At 38.0% G+C, this 27764-nt stretch overlaps 2 protein-coding genes across 2 annotated transcripts; one reads left to right on the forward strand and one right to left on the reverse strand.

The window, feature by feature from the left end:
* Positions 1–7220: 7220 nt before the first annotated feature.
* Positions 7221–9605, forward strand: bet1 (Bet1 golgi vesicular membrane trafficking protein). Its single transcript, XM_008421732.2, has 4 exons — positions 7221–7400; positions 7591–7697; positions 7790–7846; positions 8910–9605. The coding sequence occupies exons 1-4, from the start codon at positions 7382–7384 to the stop codon at positions 9063–9065; spliced, it is 339 nt and encodes a 112-aa protein (XP_008419954.1). The 5' UTR covers positions 7221–7381; the 3' UTR covers positions 9066–9605.
* On the reverse strand, positions 9495–27545 carry LOC103472241 (putative acyl-CoA dehydrogenase 6). The gene is made up of 9 exons (XM_008421731.3): positions 27304–27545; positions 23282–23402; positions 15852–15981; positions 14420–14526; positions 13443–13610; positions 13037–13210; positions 11756–11917; positions 10357–10507; positions 9495–10006 (listed from the first exon to the last, which is right to left on the reverse strand). The coding sequence occupies exons 1-9, from the start codon at positions 27502–27504 to the stop codon at positions 9916–9918; spliced, it is 1305 nt and encodes a 434-aa protein (XP_008419953.1). The 5' UTR covers positions 27505–27545; the 3' UTR covers positions 9495–9915.
* Positions 27546–27764: the final 219 nt, after the last annotated feature.

Raw genomic sequence — 27764 nt, forward strand, 5'->3', positions numbered from 1 at the left:
TGCCACAGTGGTGCTTAACATGGCAACCCGGTTTATTGAAGCAATTCAATTGGAATTCACATCAAAGTTTTTCTTGTTTACTCCTTTTTGCTAAGAATCAATAACGGGTTCCCCTCATGGCAGCTAATGGAGCTGTCAGGCCTGTTATATCTGAAAATAATTGAGCAGGGTATCAAATTTTCAAGCGCCAGGCTCCAAACGAAATGAGAACAGAGCGAAAAACCAGCTTGCACTTGAAAATGCTCCAGTCTGACTACCTTGATATGAACGTATCCTGGTTGACTGCAGGAATCCAAAGAGGCGACAGGCATGTTTTTATGTGTGTGATCAAAGGCGGCGTGTTCAATCCGCTCCCAGTTGGTTTGTGACTCTCTCGGCTAAATTGCGTCTTCCTGACTTGCGAACGTCTCTCCTTCAAGTGGTGACACAGTAATGCCTAATTAGGCCAAGTTACTGTTGCTGCAGGGGGTTTTTCATTCAAATGAGACTATGGCAATGAAAAATCATGTCAAAACATTTTATACCTTTTTAAAATGACTTATGACCTGATGCAGCTGAAAATAACCTCAAAATTAGCCACCGCATTCAAACTCCAATTCTAAGTTGGAGTCAGTATTAGAGTTGAAATCATTAAAAGCTCTTGCAGTAGGCTTTCCCTAATATTTCTTTCACAGAAAAGCCAAAGTCTGTCAAGAGTTTCCAAAGCAACAAAGCAATCGGATAGTCGAAACTCGAAAGGCATCAGTCAGGAGAAGGGCACCAAAGAATATCCGAGGAATATTCTCCATGATGAAGTGGAGAAAACAAGGTTCAACAGTGAGATTACCAAAAACTGGATGCCCCTCTGAAACTGATGGAGAGATGAGAAGAAAACTGGTGAGGAAGTCCGTTAAGATTCCTACAGCAACATTAATGGAGCCGTGCCGGTTGTGTTTTATATGTGACAACTCTAAAACGTTAATGTCAGAACATCACACCATCTTGTAGTTATGTGCTAAATGACAAAAAAAGGTTTCTGTAAACAACAAAAAAAGAATTGTGTCACCAAAATAATTTGTGGCTTGAAAAATGTATGTTTATTTCTAACAATTAAGATATTGTGATTTAAGTTTTTTTGGTTCAGATGGTAAGTTTTGAGTTTTGTATAAAATGAATGTATTTTATTTCATCACAAAGAACTATTTTTTGTTGTAAGATATCACGGATTTGCGTGAATATAAAAGTGTATTCGTTCATAGACTTGAATACACTATGAACGAACAGAAGCCTAAAACCGAGCTACAAGCAGCAGCCTCGTGACTTCTGTAGCTGTAAAGGTATTGTGTAATTATATTTGTAATATTTTGTTATTTATTAAAACTTTTAATTTAGAGTGGACAACACAAAGAAAATCTGTTAAGGACCTCTGGAGTGGCAGGCGGCCACGAGGTAACTTTTTTGTTAAAGCACGCGTCACCTGTCACTGTGTAAAATATCTAAAGCTTTCGATAAACAGCCCGTCTAATGTAATCCGTGCCAGTGTCGTTACTTCGGAGCTACAAGAATCACATTAATTGCCAAATTCCCCTCATCGGTTGGCCTTGGCTGCTCCCTGTGGCTGTGCAAACACAATGTGAGATCCCACAGCCAGAGCAAACCAATTGATATTGCTGATGGCACACTGTGGCCGCTGCAGCCGTGAGTTACATATTGTGCTTCGTGCAGCAGATCCAGATGAAATACTTGGGTTCGGCAGAAGAAAACGGACACGGTCTGTTTGTGACACATGGAGCTGCGTGTTCTGCTGCCGCCGCTTATTAAAGTCATAGCTTGCGAACTTGTTGCTTCTGAATGAGAAACAAAAATAGATGGTTGGAGGATTACACATGCCTGACGTCAAAAACAAAGGAGTTGGGGAGACAAATTTGGTTCAAGGCTTCAAGAAAATACAAGGAAATGGAAATCTAATTATTTACTGCCCTTGAGAAGTACAAATCTCTCAACGCACGCTCATATAATAAGCAAAACATGCATTTGTCAGCCGTGTTCTCCAAATTATGTTTTTATTCTTGAGTTTTTTTTTTTTACCTACCACACTCTAGGTAGGTGTTGGGCTTTTTGGCCCATTTAATAACACTCCTGTGGTCTCAGAGCGTCTGTCCCTCTGTGTTTGGAGCAGCCGGCCACACATTCCACCTCGAACATGAATTTTGTTATGTCTGGGAAAGTTTGAATCTGGCTGCATTTCCATAAAGAACGTAAACTATGCAAACATGCTGAGGCAAATATTTCCTTGACTGAAGGAAATAACAGCCTACGTTGCTAAGGAATAAAAGTAATAACAATACCTTTTACACTAGACCGATGAGGCAGTCATAGGATTATAATCAGCAACAGAATCAAATGGAGGGAATAATCTTATAATAATAAAATGACTACAGGTCCCTGAATGGCTTTAGACTTACAAAAAAAAAAAAAAGTACTGTGAACATTTTCTGCCAAACATATTTTTTTTATTTCACTCTTATCACATACACACTGAATTAATGCAAACTGCAATTTTCAGATGGTAAGTTTAATTTTTTTCAGAGAAAAAACAACCAAACCGTGTTTCACTGCTGGTTTCATATCCTTCAACCTGAAATGCTGGTGTTGGTTTTACATCAGTAGGGCGGACATCTTCCAAAACATCCCACTTTTGGTACATCAATCCACATATTATTTTCCCATAAATCCTGGGGATTATGTGATTTTTGGGTAAAAATGTGATGTTCTTTCTATTGTTTGCACATAGAAAAATGTGCAGAAGATGTTTTCTTTTTGAAATCTTTAACTCTACTTCATGTTGTCAGACTGTTGAAGTGATTTACTGATTTTGCAGGTCAGCCAATAAGTAGCCCAGAGTGTGGCAAGTAAAAATGAACCAATCACAGGCAACTTATGATTTAACAATGAGAAAAGTTAGATTTTCTCTTAAGGGAGAGGATGGGTAAATTTTTACCCTTAGCAAATCTATTAATAAATTGAAATCTACTTTTTGATTTGCTCAGGTTGATCTGATAATAACGTGTGATAATCTGAAACATTCAATGTGCGACTGAATCCAAATCAAGCAGCAAACAAAAAGGCATCATCGTTGTCAAAGAATGTCTTTGTCAAGCGATTATTAGCCCGGAAATGCCAGTGGGGAAACATCAACTCTCAGTCTGTGACATTAACATTTGCAGGGCTGGTCTGGCTGTTGCTGTTGATTGAAATAAAATGTTTCCCCCCACTAACATGGAACAGAAGTGCTTGGTAATTAGAGGCACTTCCAGTGGCATTTATTGATTAAAAGGTCACCGAAAAGGGCAGAAAATGAAACTGAATCATAATTAGGCCCTAGGTTGGGCTTTACGGCTCTAATTCGGCAGTAAATGATACTTGAAAATATCAAGTCTGATCGTAAGGCTTTTACTTCAACAAGAAAAAGACGAGAAAGTCACTTCAGTGTTTGATGGATTTCTCTTAATTTTTAGAAAATTCACTGAGTTCTCAAAACTGCGGCTATAAACATATTGTCAAGTGCGAACGCCCGGGCACACGCATCAGACAGGTGTATAATAGCAGGGGTACAAAGGCGACAACTTACTTTCGCGAGAGTTATAGTCTTCTTCATCAGGAGAGACGGATATTCCCTAAAGCAATTCAGCCAAGTGGCAGAACCATAAAGCTGTAATGGAGGCTCTCAGATCGTTGACTTTGAGAAAGCGCCTGACCTTCATCTTCCTACCGAGACTTAATCTGTTAATATTCAGTTTTTTACTTTTCTGTAACAGCGGGATCAGAAGGCGTGATCAAAATCACATGATTATAAAGATTTTTTTTTTCCACAAGCTGTACATTAGCAATAATAATAAAGCAATAATTAAAAAAAAAATGTAAATAGGCACACATGCAGATTATTAGGAACATTTCTCTTTCTACATATATCTACTGCATCATAAAAGAAAAAATTAAATTCTGTGCATGGCTTGTGAATGAATGAGCCAATATAGGCTTTTTTTTTTTAAATCTATTTAACTATTGAACATGAATAAGTCCTAATTGCAGTTATTTATTCAAAATTAGATATCTTCCTACAGAATCAATAACAAAGCCATTTGCTACTGTCTGTATTTTAAATAAATGAATGTAAACAGGTAAACAAACATCATATTTTTTTAATAATAATAATAATAATGTAACTTGATTAGCAGGTGCAAGTTTGCTTAAATAAACCTTCACATAAATTTGTGATCGCATGCTTGCGTTGGTATTTTCATCTGCGCCTTTGTCAGTTTAGAAATACCGTAGGGCAGAGCCATGAATGCAGGTCAAGCACATATAGAAGCCACTGGGACTTTTTTACAGCGCCAAGCTTTCAAGAAATGCTTCGTGAATATGGAGGTGGAGCCGCATGGTGACAAAGTTGTCAGCATTGTTGCCTTGCAAAATTAAAGTCCTTGGTTTTAATTTTCTTTTGCATGGAGTTTCCATGTTCTCCTCATGCAGGAGGTGGAAAAATCCCAAAAATATGCACACTGAGTTAATTGGTTTCCATTTCAACTCAGGGACTTCTGAGAGCTTTTCTTCCTGCAGCTCTGCATGTTTTATTCATACAAAGGTTCAGTATTTTAAATGGTAAACTAAGCTCTCTTTTATAAAGGTTATCTTTATGAAAAGGTGGCAAAAGTTTGATAAAATTTTTTTTTAAAAAAGTATGTAATTCAACTACATTCAGACACAACACTGCCAGTGTTAAAATATAATATACATCTTACAGGTTTTGATTTTATAATAATTTGCTGTTGATTCCAACTCTGCAGAAACAAAACCAGAGATAGCAGGTTTTATATTAAACCAGTCTGTTGTAGATCAGTTAAAAAAGAACAGAATGTAGTTTTTCCAGATGTATCTTCTTGTTTTGATCTATAATTCAGATAATTATGTCATTTAAGTAGCTCTCATTTATTTATGTCTTGTATTCATTCCCCAACCTCTTCAAGTATCACAATAGTTTTTAGTCACATTACACTAAATTTTATCATGCACTCAATAAAAAAAAAAAGTGAATTTTTATTAGATTCCTGCTTTACAAGCCAGACAGCTAAAGTGTCATTAGAGGCCCTTTACAATTTTTATTTATTTTTTTAATCCAGAGGAAGTAAAACTGCATCGATAGTAATTTATCTCCCACTTGGCGTGTTCTTCCTTCTTTTAATTTGTCATCTGACTCACTCATTGCTGCATCTGTGGAGGAATCGAGCTAATCAGGGTCGGAAAAAAATGTTGTTAAGCATCAGCCTGGATTTAGCAGAGATTTAACAGAGCTGCTGTTTTCTGTAAATTGTGGTTCTGTTTCTAACATTAGCAACACAAACTTTATTGATCTCTTGCAGTGATGCACTTCTTATTGAGAAGATGCAGGAGATTTATTTTTTATTTTTTTTAAACAACATTATGCAAACTGTACTTAGCATGTTCAACAGAGACATTTATCTTGGTGAACAGTTTTGTCTATTTTTATTCAGCAAAGTAATAGAAGGCACTGATATTAGCCTAATTTGTTGGTGTGGATCTGCAGTGAACGTCAGAATGCAAGACCAAGCAACGCACATATTGTAAATGAACAGGAAGTTAGAGCGGATGGAGACTATATGTGAAGGGTTTTGAGTTTATGGAGGTATAGTCGAAGGCGATCGTGGCCTCATCGACTAGTCTGGATTTGCATATATTGGCACCAGGATAAATGCCAAGTTTTAAACATCCGAGTGCCTTTCTCCAGTCTGAATGTCCTTTCGTAAAATAAAATCCCCTTGGGTCCATAAAGCACACCAAGATGGCCGCACACATTTCAGTCAACATCATCTGTACCTTCAACCCTCATGTCAAGGTTACATATACAGTAAAGCTTTTCAATTCAGATATGAAGAGATGGGAAATGGGGGCATTGAAATGTGATACAGCAGATAGGATCTAAATGCGTATTTATTTAAGATATCAGTCTGTGATAAATTAACGCCATAAAAGTCATTTTAATCTTTCAAACCAGATTAGAGGCCCTGTGCAGTATCGGCTTAAAGACGGGTGATGGATCACGTATGAGGGGATAAAGGAAGCCAATCATGGCTAAAAAGCACCTACAGGATTTTGGGAAGTGTTGAGAAAATCTTTTCCATCCAATGCGGCACAGACGGATATATCAGCGTGCCCTGGAACTGAACCCAAAAAGAACATCCGTCTGCATTTTATGGTGATTGCCTTTCAAAATGTTCAAAGGAAACAATCCGCCTGCATAGGAAAGGATCATATAGAAATCTTCTTCTCATAATCACATCATCTACCGGCAAAGGGAGATTAACCCTCAGATGTTTCCCACATTGGGATCTACGCTGTTAGAAATACATTTTATTTTCTGTTAATTTGCCTTTCGCCACGCAATTTTTACAGCTTGCCAACTAAAAGGACGCACACTACATTTATTATTTTAAAACCCCTTTGCGTACAAACACAACAAAGAGTACAATCAGTGTTATATCAGGATAATCTCAAAATGTAGGGGTGACTAAACTAACGGGAAATCAAAATGTTCAGACTCTGTGCATGTCATGGCACAAATGGAATAAAAATAAAATAAAATGTCTGCGAACGGAAAATGTTATTGGCAAGTATCACACGAATTGGAGAGCACAATGCATCGCTCACTGTTGCCGAGTAAGATGATTAACTCTTAATTCCTATTTTAAAAATGTTGGGAGTTCAGAATATGAAGGGAAGTCAATAAAGATGGATGATGATGACTTTTTGTTTTAAGACGGTAGTTTATCTTTGTTTGTGGTATTGACACATTTTCATTCAGACAACTACTCTGATTTGTATGAAATTTGAAATGGATATTATGGTTTTTGGAGCAGAATAACACAAACATATTTAAGCTTAGTTATTTTTTTATGTTTCTTAATCTCTTAACTGTTCACACACAAACACAAAGATTAAGAGGAGAATTTGTGAATTAGACGTTTTTGGTAAACAGGACAGTAGGCTGTTATTATTATTATTATTATTATTATTATTATTATTATTATTATTACTATTATTATTATTATTATTATTATTATTATGATTATTATTATTATTATTATTATTATTATTATTATTATTATTATTATTATTGCGTAGGCGTAGTAACCACAGCCCCCTTTTCTTTGGAAAAATCGCCCTCGTCGGCCACCGTATGATGTCGTGGCGTTTACCACGGTGGGAAGTCGGCGTCACAACTATCAGGCTACGGTTTAGTTTCGCTTCCAACCTTATTTATCCTCCGTAATTTTCATCCAGACGTCAAATTCATATCGGGAATTATTCATTTCAGTGGGTCGAGATGAGGCGCGCCGGACTGGGTAAGAAATAAAACAATTATACCTGACGGTTTATGAATTCACGTTTAGCTTGTTTGCTAATTAGCTAACGTGTTTACCATCCGAGAGAATCCTACTGTCGTGAACTCTTGTTTTAGGTTTTTGTTTTTCACCTGACGGCAGCAGAAGGCTAATGATAAACCTTATTGATGGTATTTTTCTTTTCTTGCAGGTGAAGGAAGCTCTGGACATTATGTAGCCAGCGGCTACAGTGTGCATGAAGAGGAGAATGACCATCTTCAGGAGGGACTGAGGAACAAAGTCAGCGCCCTGAAGAGTGTAAGTATGTATGGACACAAATCAGAACCTTAAATGATTATTAGAATTACTATTTAATTGTTCACATGTTGCCAACATTACTGTCTTAACAGCTGTCAATTGAAATCGGAACCGAAGTGAAGTACCAGAATAAAATGTTGGACGACATGGTGAGTTTCGCTTGGTCATTTTGTTTACGCTTCCTCTACATAAAAAAGCCAACATCAAGTATTTTCTCCCGTTTCCAAGTTAAATGGTAAAAAAATAAACTCCTTCTCTTCCTGTATTTTAATTTTAGAGCGCTGTAAGCTTGGTTTAGCTTCAGACTGGCATCTGGAAGTTGGCCAGTCTCTTTTTTTTTGTTGCAACTATTGCTTAAGCCAAACAAAACCTTGATCCATCCTTCCTATTGAAATAACAGCTCTATTTCAAAACATCCATTTCTTGCAAATGTATTGGAAGCAGTGGGACGTGTGCAACTCGAATTAATTAAATTAACAGTAGATTCCCAAAAGGAGCCAGTTTGGCTTTAACATCATAGTACAGAGACTTTTAAAACCTTTGAATGATAATTTGCTTTAGGACTTTAATTCTGTTGACTTTACGGCTCACAGCTGCTTTTGGTGTTATTCACTGTATTTTAATCTCAAGCAGTGCAACGTGACATGCACGGTGTATTTTGAGTACATTGCCCTAACAATATCATTAAGTCCAATGTTGTTATTTTACAGTGCAATACTTGTCAGCAGTTCATACTTCCCAGATGTATTTACAGTGAAGTGTAATCATTCACTTTGAAAACAGTTTCACTTATGTAACCATTAAGACTTGAGGCCTTTAAATGTTCCCAGTTTCAGTGAGGAAAAATGTATGTAATCATATTTGGACCCAGTGGTAATTTCAACAAACCTCACATTGAATCTCTGTTAAGAAAAAGACAATCATACTAAAAATCAGGACTCGAGTCTGACTTTTAATTCTGACAAATGGATTTAAACTAAGGTTTTGTCAAAGGTAGAATGATGTTTCAAAGATCTTAAAAGGTTGATCCATACGTCATATGCCAGTTTGATTGTAACCGTTTTATTCACCGCCTCTCTGTTACTGCATTGATTTTTATGGTGTTTTGTGTATTAAAATTTTATATCCCAGTAAAGTAAAAATTGCAGTAAGTGTGTTTCTGCTGCGCTTTCGTTTGATACCAACTTTTAATCCCCTCGCTCCCCTCCGCAGGACTCGGACTTCGACTCGACGGGCGGGTTGCTTGGCGCCACCATCGGTCGAGTCAAGCAGCTGTCCAGAGGCAGCCAGACCAAACTGCTGTGCTACATGCTGCTCTTCTGCTTCTTTGTCTTCTTTATTCTCTACTGGTTTATCAAGTTGAGGTGATAAGAGCCTCCGCTTGGACTTGGACCTTTGGTTCCACATCTTCTAGTTCCCGTCTGATGCGTTTCTAAACTAGACCGACCCAATCGTGAGAATGCAGAGAGGCCAGGAGTAAAAATACACACGATTCGATGGTATGTGCTCGGTGTCTGAGCCGCGAAAGGACGCTCAGTTGATTCTAACTGGGAAAAAGTACAAACCGGTTCGTTTATGTGAAAAAGACTTGCTGATAAATGAGCTGAAATATTTTGTACCCCTAAAGCCATGCTAGTATTCGTGACTCAGAACTGCCTACTCTACAGTGAGACATTAGTATTCATCAGGTAATAACACTGTTATGAACTGAAATGCAATTAGAGGAAAAATAATGTCACAGCAAACGGCACATGTTAAAAATAATTTCTGGTTGTGGAGAAGAGCACCCTGAAGACGCCATTTTGAAAGAGTTTATGTTAAAGAATCAGGAGGTTTATGAGAGCAACATCTTTGCTTCAGATTACATGTAAAAATGTTACTGTAAATAAACACATTTTATGTTCTGAACATTTCCGTGTGTTCCTTTATCACACAATGGTCGTCGTGGCGATCTGCATGAATTCATCAATGTGTCAACAATGCAAGTTTTATACATATTAATTAGCTTATTTTCTACAAAAATAAGGCAAAACTTTACAATTAGTTAAAATTACAAAGGGAAACTTGAGAGCTTAATAGTCTGACGAGAACGAGCAGACAAACGTAAGTCTCCACTGCTGAAAACATAAATATGTCACAATTGCACTTCAGTGTTGAATGATTTAGCAACATGTTCAGGACGGGCGCGAAGTCGGTCCGAGAGAAACCGTCGATGACATCACTTCCTGGGCAGCGTGTCCATGTATTTGCAAATGATTCCCAGCATGACCTCGTCGGCTCCTGCACCAATCGACATCAACCTGGAATCCCTGCACAAAATAAGATCTAAATAAGCATAAAACAATAATTTTTTTTTTGGCAATTATTTAAGTTGCTAGGAATGCCAGTTTTTTGCATCCCTGAATGTTAGGCTGCTATAAAATATCTAATCATTCCAAATCATTAAGTCTTAAGAAGTACGTGGCGATGGCAAGCATCGTTAAAACTCTCTAGCAGTGAACGCGCACACAGCGGATTAAATTAATACTCATCGCTTCGCCGGAGAAGAACTTGCAGATGTCTCGTTCGGGGTTCCATCTGCTCAGCTTATTAAGACGTATCTAAACAGGTAAAGTAAACAGAAACCTGAAGGAGAAATGAGCACAGATGTGTTGCTAACCTGTAAAATCTGCTGACTGGCACATCGCTGGTGAAGCCCATTCCGCCCCAGTACTGCAGACAGCCGTCGCTCAGTTCTCTCGCAAGGCGGCCGCCCTTTAACTTGGCCATAGAAGCCAGCTTGGTCACGTCGTTACCTTTGATGTACATTGCTGAAAAAGATATATATTCTTTTTAAAGTTTTGAAATCAAAGACAAATGTGTGGAAGAGTAAAAAATTGGAGGAGATATTTAAACAAACATGCTTCAGATTCAGAGTCAACAGTGATTTTTTATTTTTTTCCCCTCCTTCAAGCTTTTTTTTTTTTCCTGAGCGACAGACTGACGCCTTTATCATAGGAAGCCTGGAAAAGCCTGTGAGTGAGCTGCGTTCTTTTCTCTTTCACTATTTGGTTGTTTGGATGTATAATTATGCAACTTGTGCCAAACAGGTGCAGAGGCTTTGACTCACAGAGAGCAGATTGTTAACTGGTACCATTGTGATACATTCAGTGGTAAACAAAGACAGTAGCTTAGTCCTGGACTCCTGCCTGACAGGCGTCTGAGACACAGAGGTGAACATGTGACAGGTGCCACATGTTCACAAAAACACTGCAAGAATCCAGAGGAAAGAGCGCCGTACCGCCGGTGTGTTCTGATTCTGAGAAAACTGGGTGTAAATATGGAGAAATGGCCGATTCATTCTTTGATGGAATAAAAAGCAAAACCAAGCTAACAGCTCTTTTTCTCAATAAAATAAAACATTTCTGATTCCATGTCTGACAGCAGTTCACGTACTAGATTTACTCTTCTTTTTTTCTTTTAAACAAAAGATAAAGAGATGAAAATTGATTTTGTGTTCTTCTAATAAAACATTGATTTTCTTCAGAGTAGGTAAGATATCGAAATAAGAGCAGTTTGATGAATTAAAAGTAATGAATTATTGGTGCGCCGTCATTTCAAACCAACATCAACCTGTGACGAACCTGTGGCAACACCTGCGTCATCTTCGATGATGCGGTCGATGAGCGTGCAATGTTAGTGACTGCTTTTAAATCAGCTGGAGACGCAACCACACCTCCTTGATGAAACACCTCTGCATAAGATGCTTCCGTGCGTCAGACCTCCTCTTCCGCATCTAAACCTGCCACCTGTCACGTTCTTCACGTTTGGACTGATTAGCACTGACCGTATACGAAAAAGAAGGAAAGAGAAAGAGAGACGAGGACATGGTGACTGGCTGTTGTTTTTCTTCCCGGATTCAGTTTTACTGCAGAAAATGTCAGCATTTTCTTTTCTTTACTGCCTGAACCAGGCTTAAGAGAGAAAAGAGGTGTTGGGATGCAACTCACACCCTCGAGCGAACAATGACCTTTTCTTTTTTTTTTTTTTTTCCCCCCAGCTTCACAAAGTGACTGTACCTGTAGCGCGGTACAGGAGGGAGCGGAGCAACTCGACTTCCGTCTGAAGCTCGGCCAGCCTGAAGTGAACTGCCTGGTGATAGAGGACGGGCTGCTGGAAGACCTTCCTCTGCCGCGTGTAGTTGATGGTTTCCTGAATAATGCTGTCCATCGTGGTGACAACTGGAGAAAATTGGAGAAAAAAAAAAAAGAAAGGCGATGTCGGATTGTTTTCGGTTTCCTCGTCGTTGAGTGTCGTATTCATTTCAGGCTTTTAATTACTTATTAAACTCTCCCTTTTCCCACAGTGAAATGATTATGCAACTAGCAACTTCAAGGACTTCTAAAGCAAGCACTTGGCGCACGAGCTTTATTTTGCACACATTTCCACTATTTTCTGGTTAAACGTACCGTAGCAACTCGCAGAGAAACAAGATAATGTTGCCTTGATACCATTTGCAAATAATATATTGATAATGGCACAATAATGCAATCAATAAGCTTACATTTTTCCTAAAAAAATTTCACACTACAACTGGAAGATATTCTAACTATCCAAAAAAGGGGGAAAACATATACACCTGAGACCATAAATAAAATGGATTATGAAGTCTAAAAACAAAATCGCCATTGAAAAAAAAAAATCATATGAATGAAAATGATCCAAGTTCTTTTTATTTATCCTGTGAAGAATTGATTGTGTTTATTGCGACAGGCTTAAATATTAGTGAGTTTTTGTAGAAAATGGAGACTGTAAAGACATTTTGTAGGTTATAAAAAAATAAAAAATTTAAATTCAACTTCGGCACATGATTCAAGTTTTAGATTGTGTATTTTGTTTTAAGTGTGCCCTAACAGGAAAACGGTTGAAACAAAATATGACAACCCAGATATATAAAGACGTTCACATTCACGCCGATAATAGGGAAATTGAAACTCTTCTGCTGATCCGCTGATTTGCAGCACTGCGAGTTGAGCAAGTTGTCAGACAGACGCATGTGCAACCATCCATTTCACAAAAGGCATTCTGGTTTGCTTCATTTCGAAAAAGCTTCTTAAAAGTCCTGCCAATAAAACACTGAGTCAGACTTCTTTCATGAAATCAAACAACTACTTTACAAATGATTAGGAGCTTAAACTGCGTGACCCGAACTCCCTTTTTCTTTTTCTTTTTTAAAGTAAAACCAAAGAAAAATACCAAGGAAGACGATGGAATGAAGGGGAAAAAAGACGAGAAACAAATCTAGGGGAAGATTAAATGTTTTGATTGGCTTTTTACTCGGGAAAGAGCGCTTCACTCACTGTTGGCCACGGCCCAGAGCCTTTCTTCCTGGAACTGAAGCATCTGATAAGTGAAGCCCATGCCTTCCTGGCCGATGACGTTCTTGCAGGGCACGCGGACGTCATCGAAGAAAACTTCGGCTGTGTCCGACGACCACATGCCGATTTTATTAATCTTCCGGGCAACGTGTACTCCTTTCGGGGGGGAAAAACACAATAAGTACAGGAAATTCATATGTGCTCAAAACAAATATTATGAAATTAATTATTGCCAGTTAAGAAAACAACAGCGGAGAAAAAATGAACCAAATTTAAAGCCTGAGGCTTGATTCATAACGTACATCATCGTCAAACTACATTAATCACCTCTTCGAGGTGTTTAGTGTTGCACAATTTCTAATATGAATATGACATCTTAAGACTCTACCTGGCAGGTTCATGGGTAAACAGATGAGAGATTTGTTCTTGTGTGGGGGTCCATCACTCGTGTTGGCGAGGAGACACATCCAGTCAGCCTGGGTACCACTGGTTGTCCACATCTTTCCTCCATTGATCACATATTCATCTCCTTTTCTCACTGCCTTGGTCTTAATACCTGCATTAAAAGAGCAGCTGAGTGTGGATAAAGGGTCAAAGAAATCAAAATTTGGGAATTTTGCTTAGTCTAAGAAGAGGTGAAGACAGAGAGCACAAACTAAACCAAAGAAGTAATTAAAGACGAAGAATTATAAAAACATCTCGATTCGATCCTAAATATCTGCTCATAGTACAAATACATTTTTAGGAGCACTGACAGAGGGGCTGTACTGGCAGCTGCAGCTGACGGCCTGTGTGTCATGTGACTTGCTCTGCATGTTGTGCTTCCTAGACAGGTGTGTGTGGGTGAACGGGTCAAACGGTGAAAAGGAGAACAACTTTTCTGTAGATTGTGTCAACCCATAGTGACGCTGGAACCGCAATGAGATATGTTACAAGCTGAATCATCAAGGAGTCATATCAAAACAAAGAGTAAGCATGCTAACATGAGCCTAGCATTTAAGCTAACTGCCTCACATGTTGAAAATCAACAGCAGGAGCAAGACTTGACTTGAACACTGTAGCTGTGCATTGAATAAAAAGTAAATAAAATACATTGGATGTATTTTAAAGGTTGATTAGTGACTCCAGCTTACTTTGTAAACCACTGGACTATATGTTATGATATGCATGTTGTTAATTGTAGTGCACTTTAAAGCTATTTAATTTTTCAAGAATATATATAACATTGATTTAGTTGAAGTATTACACTAGGAATCGCTGCCAAATGCTTATTTTTACTCGTTACTCGAAGTGGTGTTGGAGGGGGAAAAAAAAAACAACAACAAAAAACACGTTTTGATCATTTTCATTCCTTTGAATACGTACTTGAGACGTCAGAGCCAGCTCCCACCTCACTCACACCGAGACAGGCCACTTTGTCCCCCATGATGGAGGGAAGCAGGAACTCCTTCTTCAGCTCATCCGAACCAAACCTGTGCAGTCACAAACACACATACAGAAACTCGTAGGAAACCTACAGAACCTGATAAGAGTTGCATGATTATTTTCTACATTGAATGATGGCCAGACAAGTAGTAAAAAAAAAAGAAACTGTCAAACTGTGTTGTGTAACAGTGGTGAGACACATCCACAATTACAAGACTGCCAACACAGTTTGAAGCAACTGCTTTCCCAGGGGGACAGAAACGAGGCCTCCTGAGGAACCGCTCCCCCCGTTTGAGCAGCTCTCTTCTTATATAAACCTCGTTTCAGGCATAAGTTTCTTCTATGTCTTAATTAAGCACCTGAGACTCTAATTGTACGTTTCCCCGAATTCTGTTTTGTGTCAACAGCAGCTGCTTCTCAGCAGGGACGCTTCACATAACAAGTCTATCTGGCTGGCAGACAGATGCCACATCAGACACAACACTATGGTCAGCGATGGGTAAAATAGGAAACATTTCAGCAGGGAATCTCCTGCAACCTGCCCATTTGCATAGATGTGAATATTTCCACAAAACAAATGCACACAAATATCTGATCTTTTGTCATGGAAGAAAATCCATAACACGGGCAACCCGGTTGAGATTCCCCTGACCATGATGCTCCACCGATCCCCGAAATGTACTTCGGACAAAGCTGTTAGTGTGTAATGAGAAGAGGACATCTGTCACTTTAGAAGGATGAGTCATTGTTCAAATTACATTGAAAATTTCACTGCACTGCAATCGGCTGTCTATGCCTCTCTATGCAAATAAGAAATACAGCTCTGGAAAAAATTAAGAGACCGCTTAAAATTAAGAGACCGCTTGAAATGATCAGCTTCTCTAATTTTACTTTTCATAGGTATGTGTTTGAGTAAAATGGACATTGTTCTTTTATTCTATGAACTACTCACAACATGTCTGAAATTCCAAGCAAAGATTTTGTATTTATTTGCAGAAAATGGAAAATGGTCAAAATAACAACAAAAAAAAAAGATGCAGTGCTTTCAGACCTCAAATGACGAACAGAAAACAAATTCATATTCATTTAGAAACAACAACGCTAATGTTTTAATTCCGGAAGAGTTCAGAAATCAAAATTTGGTGGAAAAACTACGAGGTTTTCAATGGGCTCTTAATTTTTTTCCTCGTTAGGTCAGATAGGTCAGAGCTGGATAAACCTTCTGAAAAACAATTTATTGAAAAAAAAAAAACATTTTGTTGGGACTAAAAAACCAAGAACAGTTTTTGGAACACATTTGACTGATTGCATATCATTTTAAAATAATAATTTTGACAATCAGTGAGTGTAAAACATGTTATTAACGGATTACCTGGCCAGAGCTGGAGTAGCCATGTCACTTTGCACGCCGATGGCCATGGGAATGCCTCCGCAGCGAATGCTGCCGAGCTCCTCTGCTACGGCAACACTATAGCTGAAGTCCAGTCCCAAGCCTCCATATTCTGCACAAGACAAACAAACAGAGTATTTCTGGTTAATCATAATACACATTTTTGCTGCTTTTTTCTTTATTTATGAAAACCAAACAGGTGTAGATCCTCACCATTAAGAAAAACAAATCAGAAAGAGCTACCTGCTTTGGGATAATATCCCAATCATCTTTTTCGAACACTTCAAACGCTGAAATCACATTCCCGGACTTTAATCTTTTCTGTGTTTTCTGTGATAAAACCATCACGAGCAAAACACACTCGGGTCTCTCTGTACGTAATCACTGTGAAGTGAGCCGTTACGGCAGTAACATGCACTCAGATTAATAACAGGATGTTATCCTTAATTGTGTTCTCTGTAATTACGTGTAAAAAGCACTGCTGGGAGATCAGCAGCACACTGTAGATGAGGGTCACGGTCATTTTTTCTCTCATTCCATCTCTTCTACTTGGTATACGAAACCTGATTTGATCCATTAGAAGATATATTTGTAGCAAAATCCAAACTCACCCCTCACCCCCCAAAACCTCTGGTGTCTACTTCTTCTGTGTTGACAGTTGAGAGATATTTACCAAGACCTCAGGTCCTTAATGGAGTTGAGCATTGCTTTTTAAACCCAAATTTGTCATTTAAAACCCATTTCTTTACTTTTTCCTTTGTTTGCCCTTCATCACCTGTTGCAACATTTATTGTGAAATAAACGTACCTCATTCCAGCCTAAAGTCAGTTGTCTAAGAAAACAAGCAATTGGCCATTTCATACAGACACTGAAACTAAGTTATTTTTCTGGAGGATATTGATGAAGCTGTCCAAACAGCAGAAGGCGTTGCCCAAAAAGTTCAGTTTCCATGGTTACGAAATGTTGCACTGGCCAAGAAGTGGTGGTAGTCTGCTTTATTTTTCTTGTTACCTAAAGTTTTACATTTTAAACACTAACTGCAACATCAGTCCTTAAACTAGAAAGTAGCAAATTCACCTCAAAGTTCATGATAAATTTATCTTCATCTGGTGCAGTAAACGTTCTGAAAATCCATATTTAAAACTAAAAAGCAAAATACATGAAGATAAACGCATGTTCAAAGAGAGATAAGAAGGTAGACTTTATTAATATTGAAGGGGGATAAAACAATTGTCAAGAGAACTGTGATTTAACAATCGCAAGGTGGAGATTACAGCAAAAAAATAAATAAATAAATAAATAAATTGGACAACTGCAGCTGATCCATAATACTGCTGCTCACATTCTCAGTAAATCCAATAAGATGGAGAGCATCACCCCATTTTTAATGTCCTTCCACTGTAGCTCAAAGAACAGACTTTCTTTGAGCTACAGAAAGTCTGTAGCTTTCTGGTCTGTAGCTACAGACTACAGAAAGCTACAGCTTTCTGTAGTCTGTAGCTTGCTGAACCAGAAGACCCAAGAGTGCTTAGCACTGAACTGCTTAGCACCAAAATACGTTAAAGATCCGCTGTTCTTTTATCAACCTTCCAGATCTCTTGGGTCTTCTGGTTCTGGTCTGCTCTGCAGAACCAGAACCAGCATCCAAATTCCATGCGCCACTAATCTGGAACAAACTTCCAGAAAACCGCAAAACAACTGAAACACAGAGTGCCTTCAAATCACGGCTAAAACCCCTGCCGTGTACAGTTGCCATGATAACTTGGACTTTGATCAATCGTACATTTGATGTATATTTGCTGAATGATGGCATTTGCTCAAATGTAAGGTTTACTGCCGTTTCATCGTTTGTTACTGTACTGTTTTTGTAACAGAAAGCACTTTTTGAACTGCTTTTGTTGCTGAAATGTGCTTTACAAATAAACTACCTTTGACCTAACAGAAAGCTCTGATGTTTGCAAACCCCCAAAGCTGCCAATACGATTGGGATCGTCACTTTTTCTGTTTGGCCTACTTTTCCACTGATGGCTCCATGAGAGAGCTGCATAAATGCACCACTGAGATGAAGCAGCCTATTTGATAATGGGCAGGTTTTATCTCTCGAGCAGCCTTTAAGTTTGAGGAGCGCCGACTGTCTGCAGCGAAGATGACGGGATGACTTTTTAAATATTTCACTGTCAATTTCATCAGTGGGAAAAAGTCTCTAAAAATAAATTCACTTCAGCTTTCAGTCTGAATAGATATAAAACTCAAACATGTTTTTTGTTCCCAGCTGAACACAGAAATTTCACCGTCCGTAGAAAGTGAAAATAATGATTTTGTGCCTGGTCAAGCAAATGAGAGCTGACCGTTACTCATTCTGGACAGATAACCTTCATGTGGTTGGAAGTAACAAGGTTTCACTTAGTTTTTATGCGTGACAAAAACAAACATAATTCAAAGGAAACTCACTACTCTGATTACCTGTCAGACTGGTAATCAGAAAAAGAAAAAGAGCAGACCTGTGGGCTGCTGAGGAGAGAGAATAAAACCAAAAGAGCCAAACAACTGGAGACACAAAGAAGTGGAGATAAAGTGGGGATAAGCAAACAGGGGAGAGCTGGGTGTAGCCAAAAACTAAGAGGAAACAGTTGCAGCTGCGCGGCGATAGGTCTCTGAGCACTGGGAGCCCTGCGGCGGCTGATGTGAGCAGAGGTGGCACTAGGTGTACCCCGCTTTAAACAAAACAGCAGGCTGTCTGGTTCAGCCAGCGAGCAAAAGCAAAACAAACAGAGTCGGGTCGACAACTCTGCACATGACATATGAGACAAAGCACATATGTCTCTCTGGAAAAGCAGCTGTTCCTCACCATAGGTTTATATAGGCTGGTGCTCCATATAAGGTAGAGGGAAGTCAACTGTAGTGATGATATGGACAATATATAGATGTTTTTGTTTTATTTTATTTTAGCTGGTAATGATCAGACATCAGAAACACGAGTATATATAGCGAATTGAACTTTCATATTTTGACACCTAAAAATATATATTTTTGGTTACCCTTGAATAAAAATATAAAAGATGTTTGCACACATTTAGATGCGAGTCCACAAGTCGCACAAGTAGAGATGGGAATTTTTGTAGATCATTTTGATTTTTGCAAAACTCAGATTACACGCAGTGTCTGTGAGCATCAATGTGAAGTCGTGCCACAATTGGATTCAGCTCTGGACTTTGACTAAGCCAATCTAACACATGAATCTAGCGCTTTTGGTTGTACCGTCTAGGGTCAGCGCCCTGCTGTTCTGGCCGTTGTCCTGAGTTTAACTTCAGAAAAGCATCGCCACAGCTTAACGGGGAGCATCCTCTATGGTTTGCTCTAGAAACATTATAAGAAAAAAAAACAGTCTGAAGACATAAATCTCAATTAGAGGTTCTTCATTTAAACATTTGCATAAAAAAAAAACGCAAAGAGAAAATGTGGAAGCTGCCAGGGTGTATCTGTCAAATAGAGGACATGGCCATTTCCATGCTATGATCTGCAGATTCCTCGTTCTCAAAGCAGAGGAAAACAGGCAGAGAGCCAAGGGTCATCGTTGGCTTCTCCCTCAACGTGGGTGCGCAAGAAAAACTTCCTGTCCTGTGTGTTTTGAGCGGTAGTGTTGAGTGGAAAGCCAAGTACAGAGCTTCATCACTGGGACACACCGGAAGGCTCCCAAAACTATAAACAGATGCCCTAAAGTTGTTCAAAAAAGGTAAGACTATGAAAACATGATTGAGCAAATAAGCCACATTTCTAAAGTATTTCCCACCCCAATTGTTCTATCTTTTTAAAGTGTCCATCACCTACTGGGAGGTCTAGCAAGTCAGTGAGTGAGATCTCTATCAGATGTTGGGATCCTAAACATCCATCTATCCAACTGGCCAAAGTCTTGGAATATCAATCGATTATATCATATCTATCTCATCTGAGGAGTTCTTTATAATTTCAACTTTGTACATAATGATTTGCAAATTAAATACTCTGTGCAGCTCAAACATTTAAAGAAATCACAGAAATGTGAGCTTGGCAGGTAATTTGATTGGTCCACAGCATTGCATTGTTCCAAAAGCAGATTAACCTTTTAAAGGAAGAATTGTTACCAGCATTATATTCTCAATGGTGTTGGTATTTTATGGGACAAAACCATAAAACACCACCAAAATAGTACTTGTGCAATAACTTTTGTCCATTATATACGTTTTTCAAATCCATCTTTCATCAGTTCTCTAAATGTTAGCTCTTTTTCTTGATCAAGAAAATATGTACTGTTCTCTGTTTTTTTCCTGCTTACTGAACTAGTTTCAATAGAAAATTGTGGGTTGTTTTTGTACGGTGGCCAATGAGACCGACTGTAAGACGCAGAGGTAGGTTAATAAAGCAGTCTACGGACAGATTAGGGCCGATATTTGTTTTTTGTACTATTTTTATATAAAAGGATATATTTTTATATATCCTGGATATATTTTATATCCAGCTGACAACCAATGAGGAACATCTATTGGTGAGAAGGCAGACACCAAATTAGGGAAGAGCCATATATGCTTTTTTTTCCATATATCATGACATTAACAGAACAATAAACAGCTTTCTGGGCTTTTGTGGACAAAATGACATTGGAAAAAATTTTGTTTTAACAGGAAGTTTTTTCTGCATGTTTTTACATTATTCCTAGCATTAATAATCACATTTTAATTTTCAAGATAGCAATCTTGAATCAGTCCGAGTGAGTTAATGTAAAAGTCTTTTGACGAGTTTGTATAAGTCCGGTTCATTTGCCATTTATCGAAAAAAACATGCTTAATAAATCATTCCGGGGAAGCTTTCTGAATTGGGCCAAGGTCACGCACTTTTGTGATCCTACTCCATGAATCACTTCTCTATTACACCAGTTCATAAATCCCTACTCCCGCTCAATTAATCCACCTTTAGAAAACAATTAATTCAACCTAACATTCCGTAAATATGCTTGATTGTTCATCAGCATTGCACTGAGCAACAGTAATAAACATCATGTTACTCAAACTGTAGGCTTCTTTTAACAGCTATATTCCAGTCTTCATCCTTATGAACTATGAAACTTTACTGACTAAAAATTGTCTAAAAACAATTAAAATCTCAATGTTATATTTTAAATGATTATTCTGAACTTAATTTTTATACTAACCCTATAGATAGTGATATAGTACATCTCTCCTATAGTCTATGACTGGGCAGATCCTCCTTTCTAATCTTCTCAACTAATGCCTAATGCTCATGTGCTCAGCACATTTTAATTCCTTCGTCCTCCCTCCTCTCCGACCTACAGACTCTCCATGCTATCTTCTCTTCAGAACTCACTATCCAACACTGTCCATAACATACTTTGTTCTTTTCTGCATGACCTATGCTGCCATCTTCTCCCAAACATAAGCAGATGTCAGTCTGTTACGGCAGGAACAAAAAGAAACACTGAAATCCATCTGTAGACATTTAAAGTCTGCTTATAGTTAGCCACACATTCAGGAGTTTTGATTCATCTAAGTCATAAGCAGTGGTCTTTTACCGTCCTTATCCCATTCTCTCCTCCACCTCAGACATAACCACACTGCATACACAAGTGGAAATGGTTTAGAGCTTGCTGAAGCAGGTGTTTTGAATCGTGACAGAGACATTTGGATAAAAACTGAATCCAACTCTTCTGAAACGAGGACCTGCATGTAAATTATAATCTTTGACTGATGGGTTTTCCGACCTGTCCTTTTGGGTTCAAGATGTTATCGCTCAAAGCAACATCTGAGCTTTGACCAGGATTTTCCAGGCTTCCGACATGTTACGGATTTATCAAGGGAGTTTTTGAAACAGAGTCACAAACAAGAATCCGTACAGAGCGTTTATCATGTGGACTGAGGCACAGATGATTGATCTGGTCTCGTGTTTATAGAGCTCTCCAAATTAAATTCACAGGGATACAAATGGACTGAATTCTGTGCCAAAGATTCATTTTACATACTTGACATGAAATAGATGGGATTTTGTTTTTTTTTACAAATCAAACATTCTATTTTTTTTATTAATAAATGTTCAACATCCTGTCTACCTCTGAGAAAGATGTTAAAGAACATATTTCCTAAAAATATGTTCTTAAACATCATCGTAAAAAATGGTTGTTTTCAACAGCAAGAATGTTGAGTGCTCCACGCTTGTACTTAGACCTTTTAATGATATTAAAATCCATATTATTCAAACGGCTGTTTATGCAATTTCCATTCAAGAAAATTTTTTATATATAGGTTTTATCATGCTCCATGATAAGAAAAATTGCTACTATTTTGGCGGTTTTGAAATTATAATTATTTGTCATCATTACTTTGAAAACACAGGTAAATAAAATCAGTGTGAATTGTGAGTTTAAATGTAAGAACATTACGCAGATTTCTGTGGAACATCAAGTCCTTCATGAAGAATGGAAACACTTTCAATTGGTTACAGTCATAAACGGACCGTGTGCATTGGGATCAGGGGTGTGGCCCCCTAGTGGTTGGACAAATTAGACATCAGTTTCACTTTCAGTATGTCATGTAAGCTCATCCTTTTTGGTGCAGACAGCATAGTTCAGCGTAGAGTAGTGCGAACTACTTGGTCACTTTTTCAATAATTGAGTTGCAGTTGTGTTGGGGTTAGGGTAGGGTAGGGTTAGGGTAAGGGTTGGGGTTAGGGTTATTTGCCATGTGGGAACAACTTAGACAATTTTGTTTTTGGCAAATGAAAATGCAATGCTACAATATTAAATACAAATAGTAACTTATACTATTTGTATTTACAAATAGTATTTGTAAATACAAATACTATTTGTATTTACTATTTAAATACAAATAGTAACTTACGCGAGCACTGTGTCTTATGGTATTATGTCTCACGCAGTAGCTTTCAATAGCAACGAGCCCACACCTCCAAAATTATCGGACTACGGATGGAAATTAGCATTAGCATTAACAACATTGTACATCCATTAATATCCATCCATCCATCCATCCATCCATCCATCCATCCATCCATCCATTTTCTTGCACCCTTGTCCCTTAATGGGGTCGGGAGGGTTGCTGGTGCCCATCTCCAGCTAACGTTTCGGGCGAGAGGCGAGGTTCATCCTGGACAGGTTGCCAGTCTGTCGCAGGGCCATTAATATGCACCGTCCCGCTAAAATAAAATCAACTTCAGTACAACTCAGTGGAAAAAGTTGTGTTTGTTAAACGTCTCCTGTGACCAACTTCTTGATCTAGAGCGGTTTTCCTTTGACACTTCAATGTAAAAAATATCCTACATTCATAGACATTTTTCATATTTTAGCATCAAAACAAGTATTTATTTTAGAACTCTATAAAGTCTCAGTGTTACGACTACTACCAACTTACCAACTGGTTTGTTCACTCCAAGAAAGCCTGCATTTCCCAGAATCTTGAAGACTTTGTGGGCTGGAAAAGTCCCTTCTGCTTCCCACTGATCCACATAAGGGTTAATCTCCTGGTCAATGAGCTGCAGCACAAAGATAATCATGGACATGTGTGTCACTCTGTGCTGCATCAAGTCTGAATAGTTTTTCCAAGTAACTAGAGTGCTATTTGAACATAATTTGCAGGATTTTTCTGCATACATTATTTTTTATTTCATCCACTTAGGTAAAAGCGATTGACACTCTACAAAAAATACCACAAGAAAAACATGCGTAGTCATTTTTAACCAAGCTTGTTGTGTGGCATATGTCTGTTCTCAAGCCTGCCATATACCACTAACAGAGACAAGGTGCTGCATATCAGCAAAAGCGGTCTGCAGAAATGGTTCTGTGGGAGCCTTCAACCACAAATAAGTGCTGGGAAAGTGGGGATGTCACGGCATTTGAAAATGGCAACGTTGAAGGCTAATATCTGTACTTTAGTACCGATTGTGTCTGAGGCCAACAATTGTCTTGGTGTTCAGCAGATCTGAATTCACCCAGTTACAGTAAAAAAAAGAAAAGAAAAAAAAAAGATTTTAATGTGTTTTTCACAGAATTGTTATCTGTAAAAGGGGCAATTGTAATCTTAATAATTCAGCTCAGTACGCACAGTTAAGAATTTATATTGAAAATTATACTAGTCAAATTCCATCTGCATGAAAAGTGAATCTGCTGAAAACACAAAGCCTTGGCTGCAACTTCTAGGAAAATAAAGAAGCAACTAAAAGCATCAAGGAGCAACTATCCTTTCAGCATTGCAAGCCAGAGTATTTTATTTTAGCAAATAAAATGCTAAAATAAGATGTTAAAAAACATTTGACGTGATCACATATATATTTTTTTACCATTTTATTTTAGCAAAAATAAAGGTTCAAGCTAATCTGGATGGGTAATAAATGATTATTTGAAAATGAAGAACATTGGTATGTAGAAACTGGCCTCAATACCAGTATAATGTTATATTAATATTTTCCAAAATTATGGTTTCAAAACTGTAAAAATATATTTTTGTACCACAATTAAATGTTAAAGACATGTAAGAATAACAAGAGTATTTCATAAGGAAAAATATGAAAAATATTTGCCTTACGCGGCACATTGTGGATCAATTAGTTGAAAGAAGGTTCCTATACTTTCTATGGCTAAAAATAAATACAAATTAGACTGTTTGGAAATATTTACCGCTGCAAAAAAATGCAGAAAGTGACATCACTATTATAAAGGTTGCACTGTTTTAAAGCTTCATCTGGCAAAGCAGGGGACTTGGAACTTGAGCAGATGACTAAAAACAAAATCGCTTTACAAAAACAAGAGAAACACAAAACTTTATTTTTGTTAAAGAACTTATAAAAGTCAAACTAATTCTTTACCTCAGCTAACATACTAGAATCTTAAATTGTAAGCAATAAGATAATTTTATTTCCTTATCAACACCTCCAGACAGCAGTCAACAGTGTGGTCAGAACAGCAAAATGTACCTACAGTCATTTTTATTCCTGCCAAAACATACAGACCCCAAGCCAGCTAATCACAGTTAGGCCAAAAGGAAAGAACAAATTGTTAGGGAATATATGTAAAAAAAAACAACAACAACACAGGTAACCCTCTCAGTTCCTGAGGAGGAAAAGGGAGGGACAGCTGGCTGCTGGAAATCCAAACAGAAAGGTCATCGGGGAGTAATTCTAGATGTCCTCAAAAATGTTAGTTTGCTCATTTCGTGCTACATAGCTGGGAGATTTCACACGAGTGAGCTGTCTGTTAGTAATATGGGGGTCAGAGACGTTGCATTGCGAAGCGTTTCAGCATGCTCTGTTTGGAAAGCCGATGCTTTTCACTGGACAAAAATATTCTGGATATGATGAAATTAGGCAAGATTTTTCCATTAAATAATATTTTTACAGTACGGCTGGACATTTAGGGATTTTGGAGGATATGTGCAAGATATCCTAATTAGCCTAGCAAGAATATACTCATGACAAAATAATTGAGAAGTAATTTGAAAAACGTATACATCTTTTGAACACATTCATTTTTATCTGAAATATATTTCTATACCACGTATATTAACATTGTCAAATATGTTTTAATCAAATACGTTTGAAAGCAAAGTGCTTAATGAGCAGGATTTATCTTTTTTGCTCTGTGTACTTAGCCTGCAGCCGGCTGCTTTACAGTGTCGGTCAGTTTTAAAACTCTGCTGCCCTAATTAGAGTGATGCATGGTGAACTTATTGATAAGCTGCGGGAAATTTTTAGCTGCATCCAAGCAAAGCAACGCATTACTAAGTGCTTCCTAATAATGTCAGGGGAATCTGTTGTTCATCTTTCATCGCAGCAGCTGCTCTGTTAAGTTCCCAGCTCTGCCCAGTTCCTGGACATGTTCAGGGCTATGGAAGCTCATGGTTTAATGTTTATGTCAGATTTACTGGCACTCTGTGACTGTAACCTTCAGCATCAACTGGGGATTTCCTGCAACAGTAATCATAAGTAATTTATAAACACACTACTATAGTAATTTTTTTAAATAAAGCATTCTTACTCAAAAGTCCCTTTCCTGCAATGCCATCGTATTGTTCTGGATTTCCTTTTTCACATTTGCATTCTTCCCAATATTCCCAGAGCTAGGTTATTTTCAGCCTCCTGGCATTCTTTAATAAAAGAAAAAGAGGAAGAATGAACCTTTACTGTCTGACAAATAAAGCTTTATTCAGACAAAAAACTTCCCTTGACTTTGCCACATTTCTGCTTCCTTCCCCGTGGGTCTCCTGTTGCTATTATTGAAGTCCATTTCCATTTTATGTCTGGTAAAATAAATCTAAAATGACTCACGTTGATTACTAGCAGTCAACCTATCTCTTACGAAAAATATTTAGCAAAAGAAATGTGTCGGAGAGTATAGGCGCATCTTGAACAATTATAAAAGTCACAAAAGGCTGATTTAATCTGCGTAATGAAATTACACTGAACTGTGTGTGACTGTCTGTTTGGAACAGCTTATTTCTTATAAATAAAATAAATTATAACTAACTGTTAAAATAAGCTTATTAAATTAAGCTCCTATTAGTGGATACAATTTATAGCCAGAAAGCCTAATTTGCTGATGACATGACCAGATTAAAGAAATTCATTTTATTTTATGACATCCATTCTTGACATGAAATCTTCTATCAAAGACCTCTCATCCTTATCTGAAAAAGATGGATACGAAAAACACGAAAACATCATCCGACTGGGCCTTAAACCTTTACTTTATGCAAAAAAAAGCCTCTGCATCCAAACTACTTAGCTTGCCTTTTACATTGTAATTAAAATATCAAGCTAAATAGCCAAAAGCAGGAGTAACAACACAGATGTGCTAAATGTAAATAAATATTCAGTTTGGAGTATCATATTTGATGCCCTCAACACATTCAGACCTCAGCCACTCTCACGATTGGCTGCATGTTTCATGTCATGTTCTGGAAATATAAAGATATAGCATTAAACATGCGGGAGTTAGAGGACAGGTGTTGTATAAGTCAGCAACGCAGCTGAAACGAAGACGAGGGTCATGAGAAGCGGATGTCAGACTGTAGCTGTGTTTGTTGAACTGTGCAGCCTCCGTGTTGCTCCTTCCTCAACTCAAAAATATATACACAGAGTTTTTAAACTACCTTCAGACACCAATGAGAAAGTATTTAGCTGTGGGTGCCTTGTATTTCTGCAGTGCAGGACAGTCAGGCTGCAAATATGAACACAATCAAGCAATGGCGGAACCAAAACAAGCTAACTTTGAACTCTCACCTAGTTATTAGCTTTAGTTTTTTTAGCTTTTAACACCTTTTGTGTTGAACGAGTTGATAAAATACTTGATGGTCACATGCAAAGTAGTCACAATTTTATGTCAGTGTTGACTTACTCCCTGCCCTTGTGATAAAATTAGGATATTAGCAATGCTGCGTACCTTCCTGAGGGCCTCCTTCAACGCAAAGTGCTCTTGTGTGTAGATTAAATGGTCATCCGCGACCTCTGGGGCCTTGGGCGATACAGACTGAGAGGACACGTGCTTAGAAAGCGAGCGAGCACCTGAAAAAGAGGCGAATTTGTGCAAAGTGCGGCTGCAGAACAGCATCTTCACGCGCAGAGCTCCTTCATGCAGCGCCATCACTGTTGACGTTCAGCTATTTGCGCATGCGCGAATTGGTTTGTGTACAAAACTTAGACGGAAGCAGTGAAAAAGTTCAGAGAACAAAAAAGTACTTGTCATCTACCTTTTTGCCGAGATACATAGCTTAAGGAAATATTAATTTACATATATTTTTTTTATTCTTATTCGGTTACAGTTTATTAGGTAATTACGTAGAAAACAGTTTTTTTTCAAATTGTGATATGTACTATCTATCTATCTATCTATCTATCTATCTA

The sequence above is a fragment of the Poecilia reticulata genome, chromosome 11 (genome assembly GCF_904066995.2).
Source record: "Poecilia reticulata chromosome 11, P_reticulata-male-v2, whole genome shotgun sequence".
NCBI classification, from domain to species: domain Eukaryota; kingdom Metazoa; phylum Chordata; class Actinopteri; order Cyprinodontiformes; family Poeciliidae; genus Poecilia; species Poecilia reticulata.

Excerpts from the sequence above, each read along its gene's own strand:
- bet1 (XM_008421732.2), top strand. Across the intron at positions 7,698-7,789 it reads AAGTCAGCGCCCTGAAGAGT|CTGTCAATTGAAATCGGAAC; the intron begins GTAAGTATGTAT and ends CTGTCTTAACAG. Across the intron at positions 7,847-8,909 it reads ATAAAATGTTGGACGACATG|GACTCGGACTTCGACTCGAC; the intron begins GTGAGTTTCGCT and ends TCCCCTCCGCAG.
- LOC103472241 (XM_008421731.3), bottom strand. The coding sequence starts at position 27,504 with ATGGCGCTGCATGAAGGAGCTCTGCGCGTGAAGATGCTGTTCTGCAGC. Across the intron at positions 23,403-27,303 it reads TGAAGGAGGCCCTCAGGAAG|CTCATTGACCAGGAGATTAA; the intron begins GTACGCAGCATT and ends TTTGTGCTGCAG. Across the intron at positions 10,007-10,356 it reads CCAGTCAGCAGATTTTACAG|GGATTCCAGGTTGATGTCGA; the intron begins GTTAGCAACACA and ends TATTTTGTGCAG.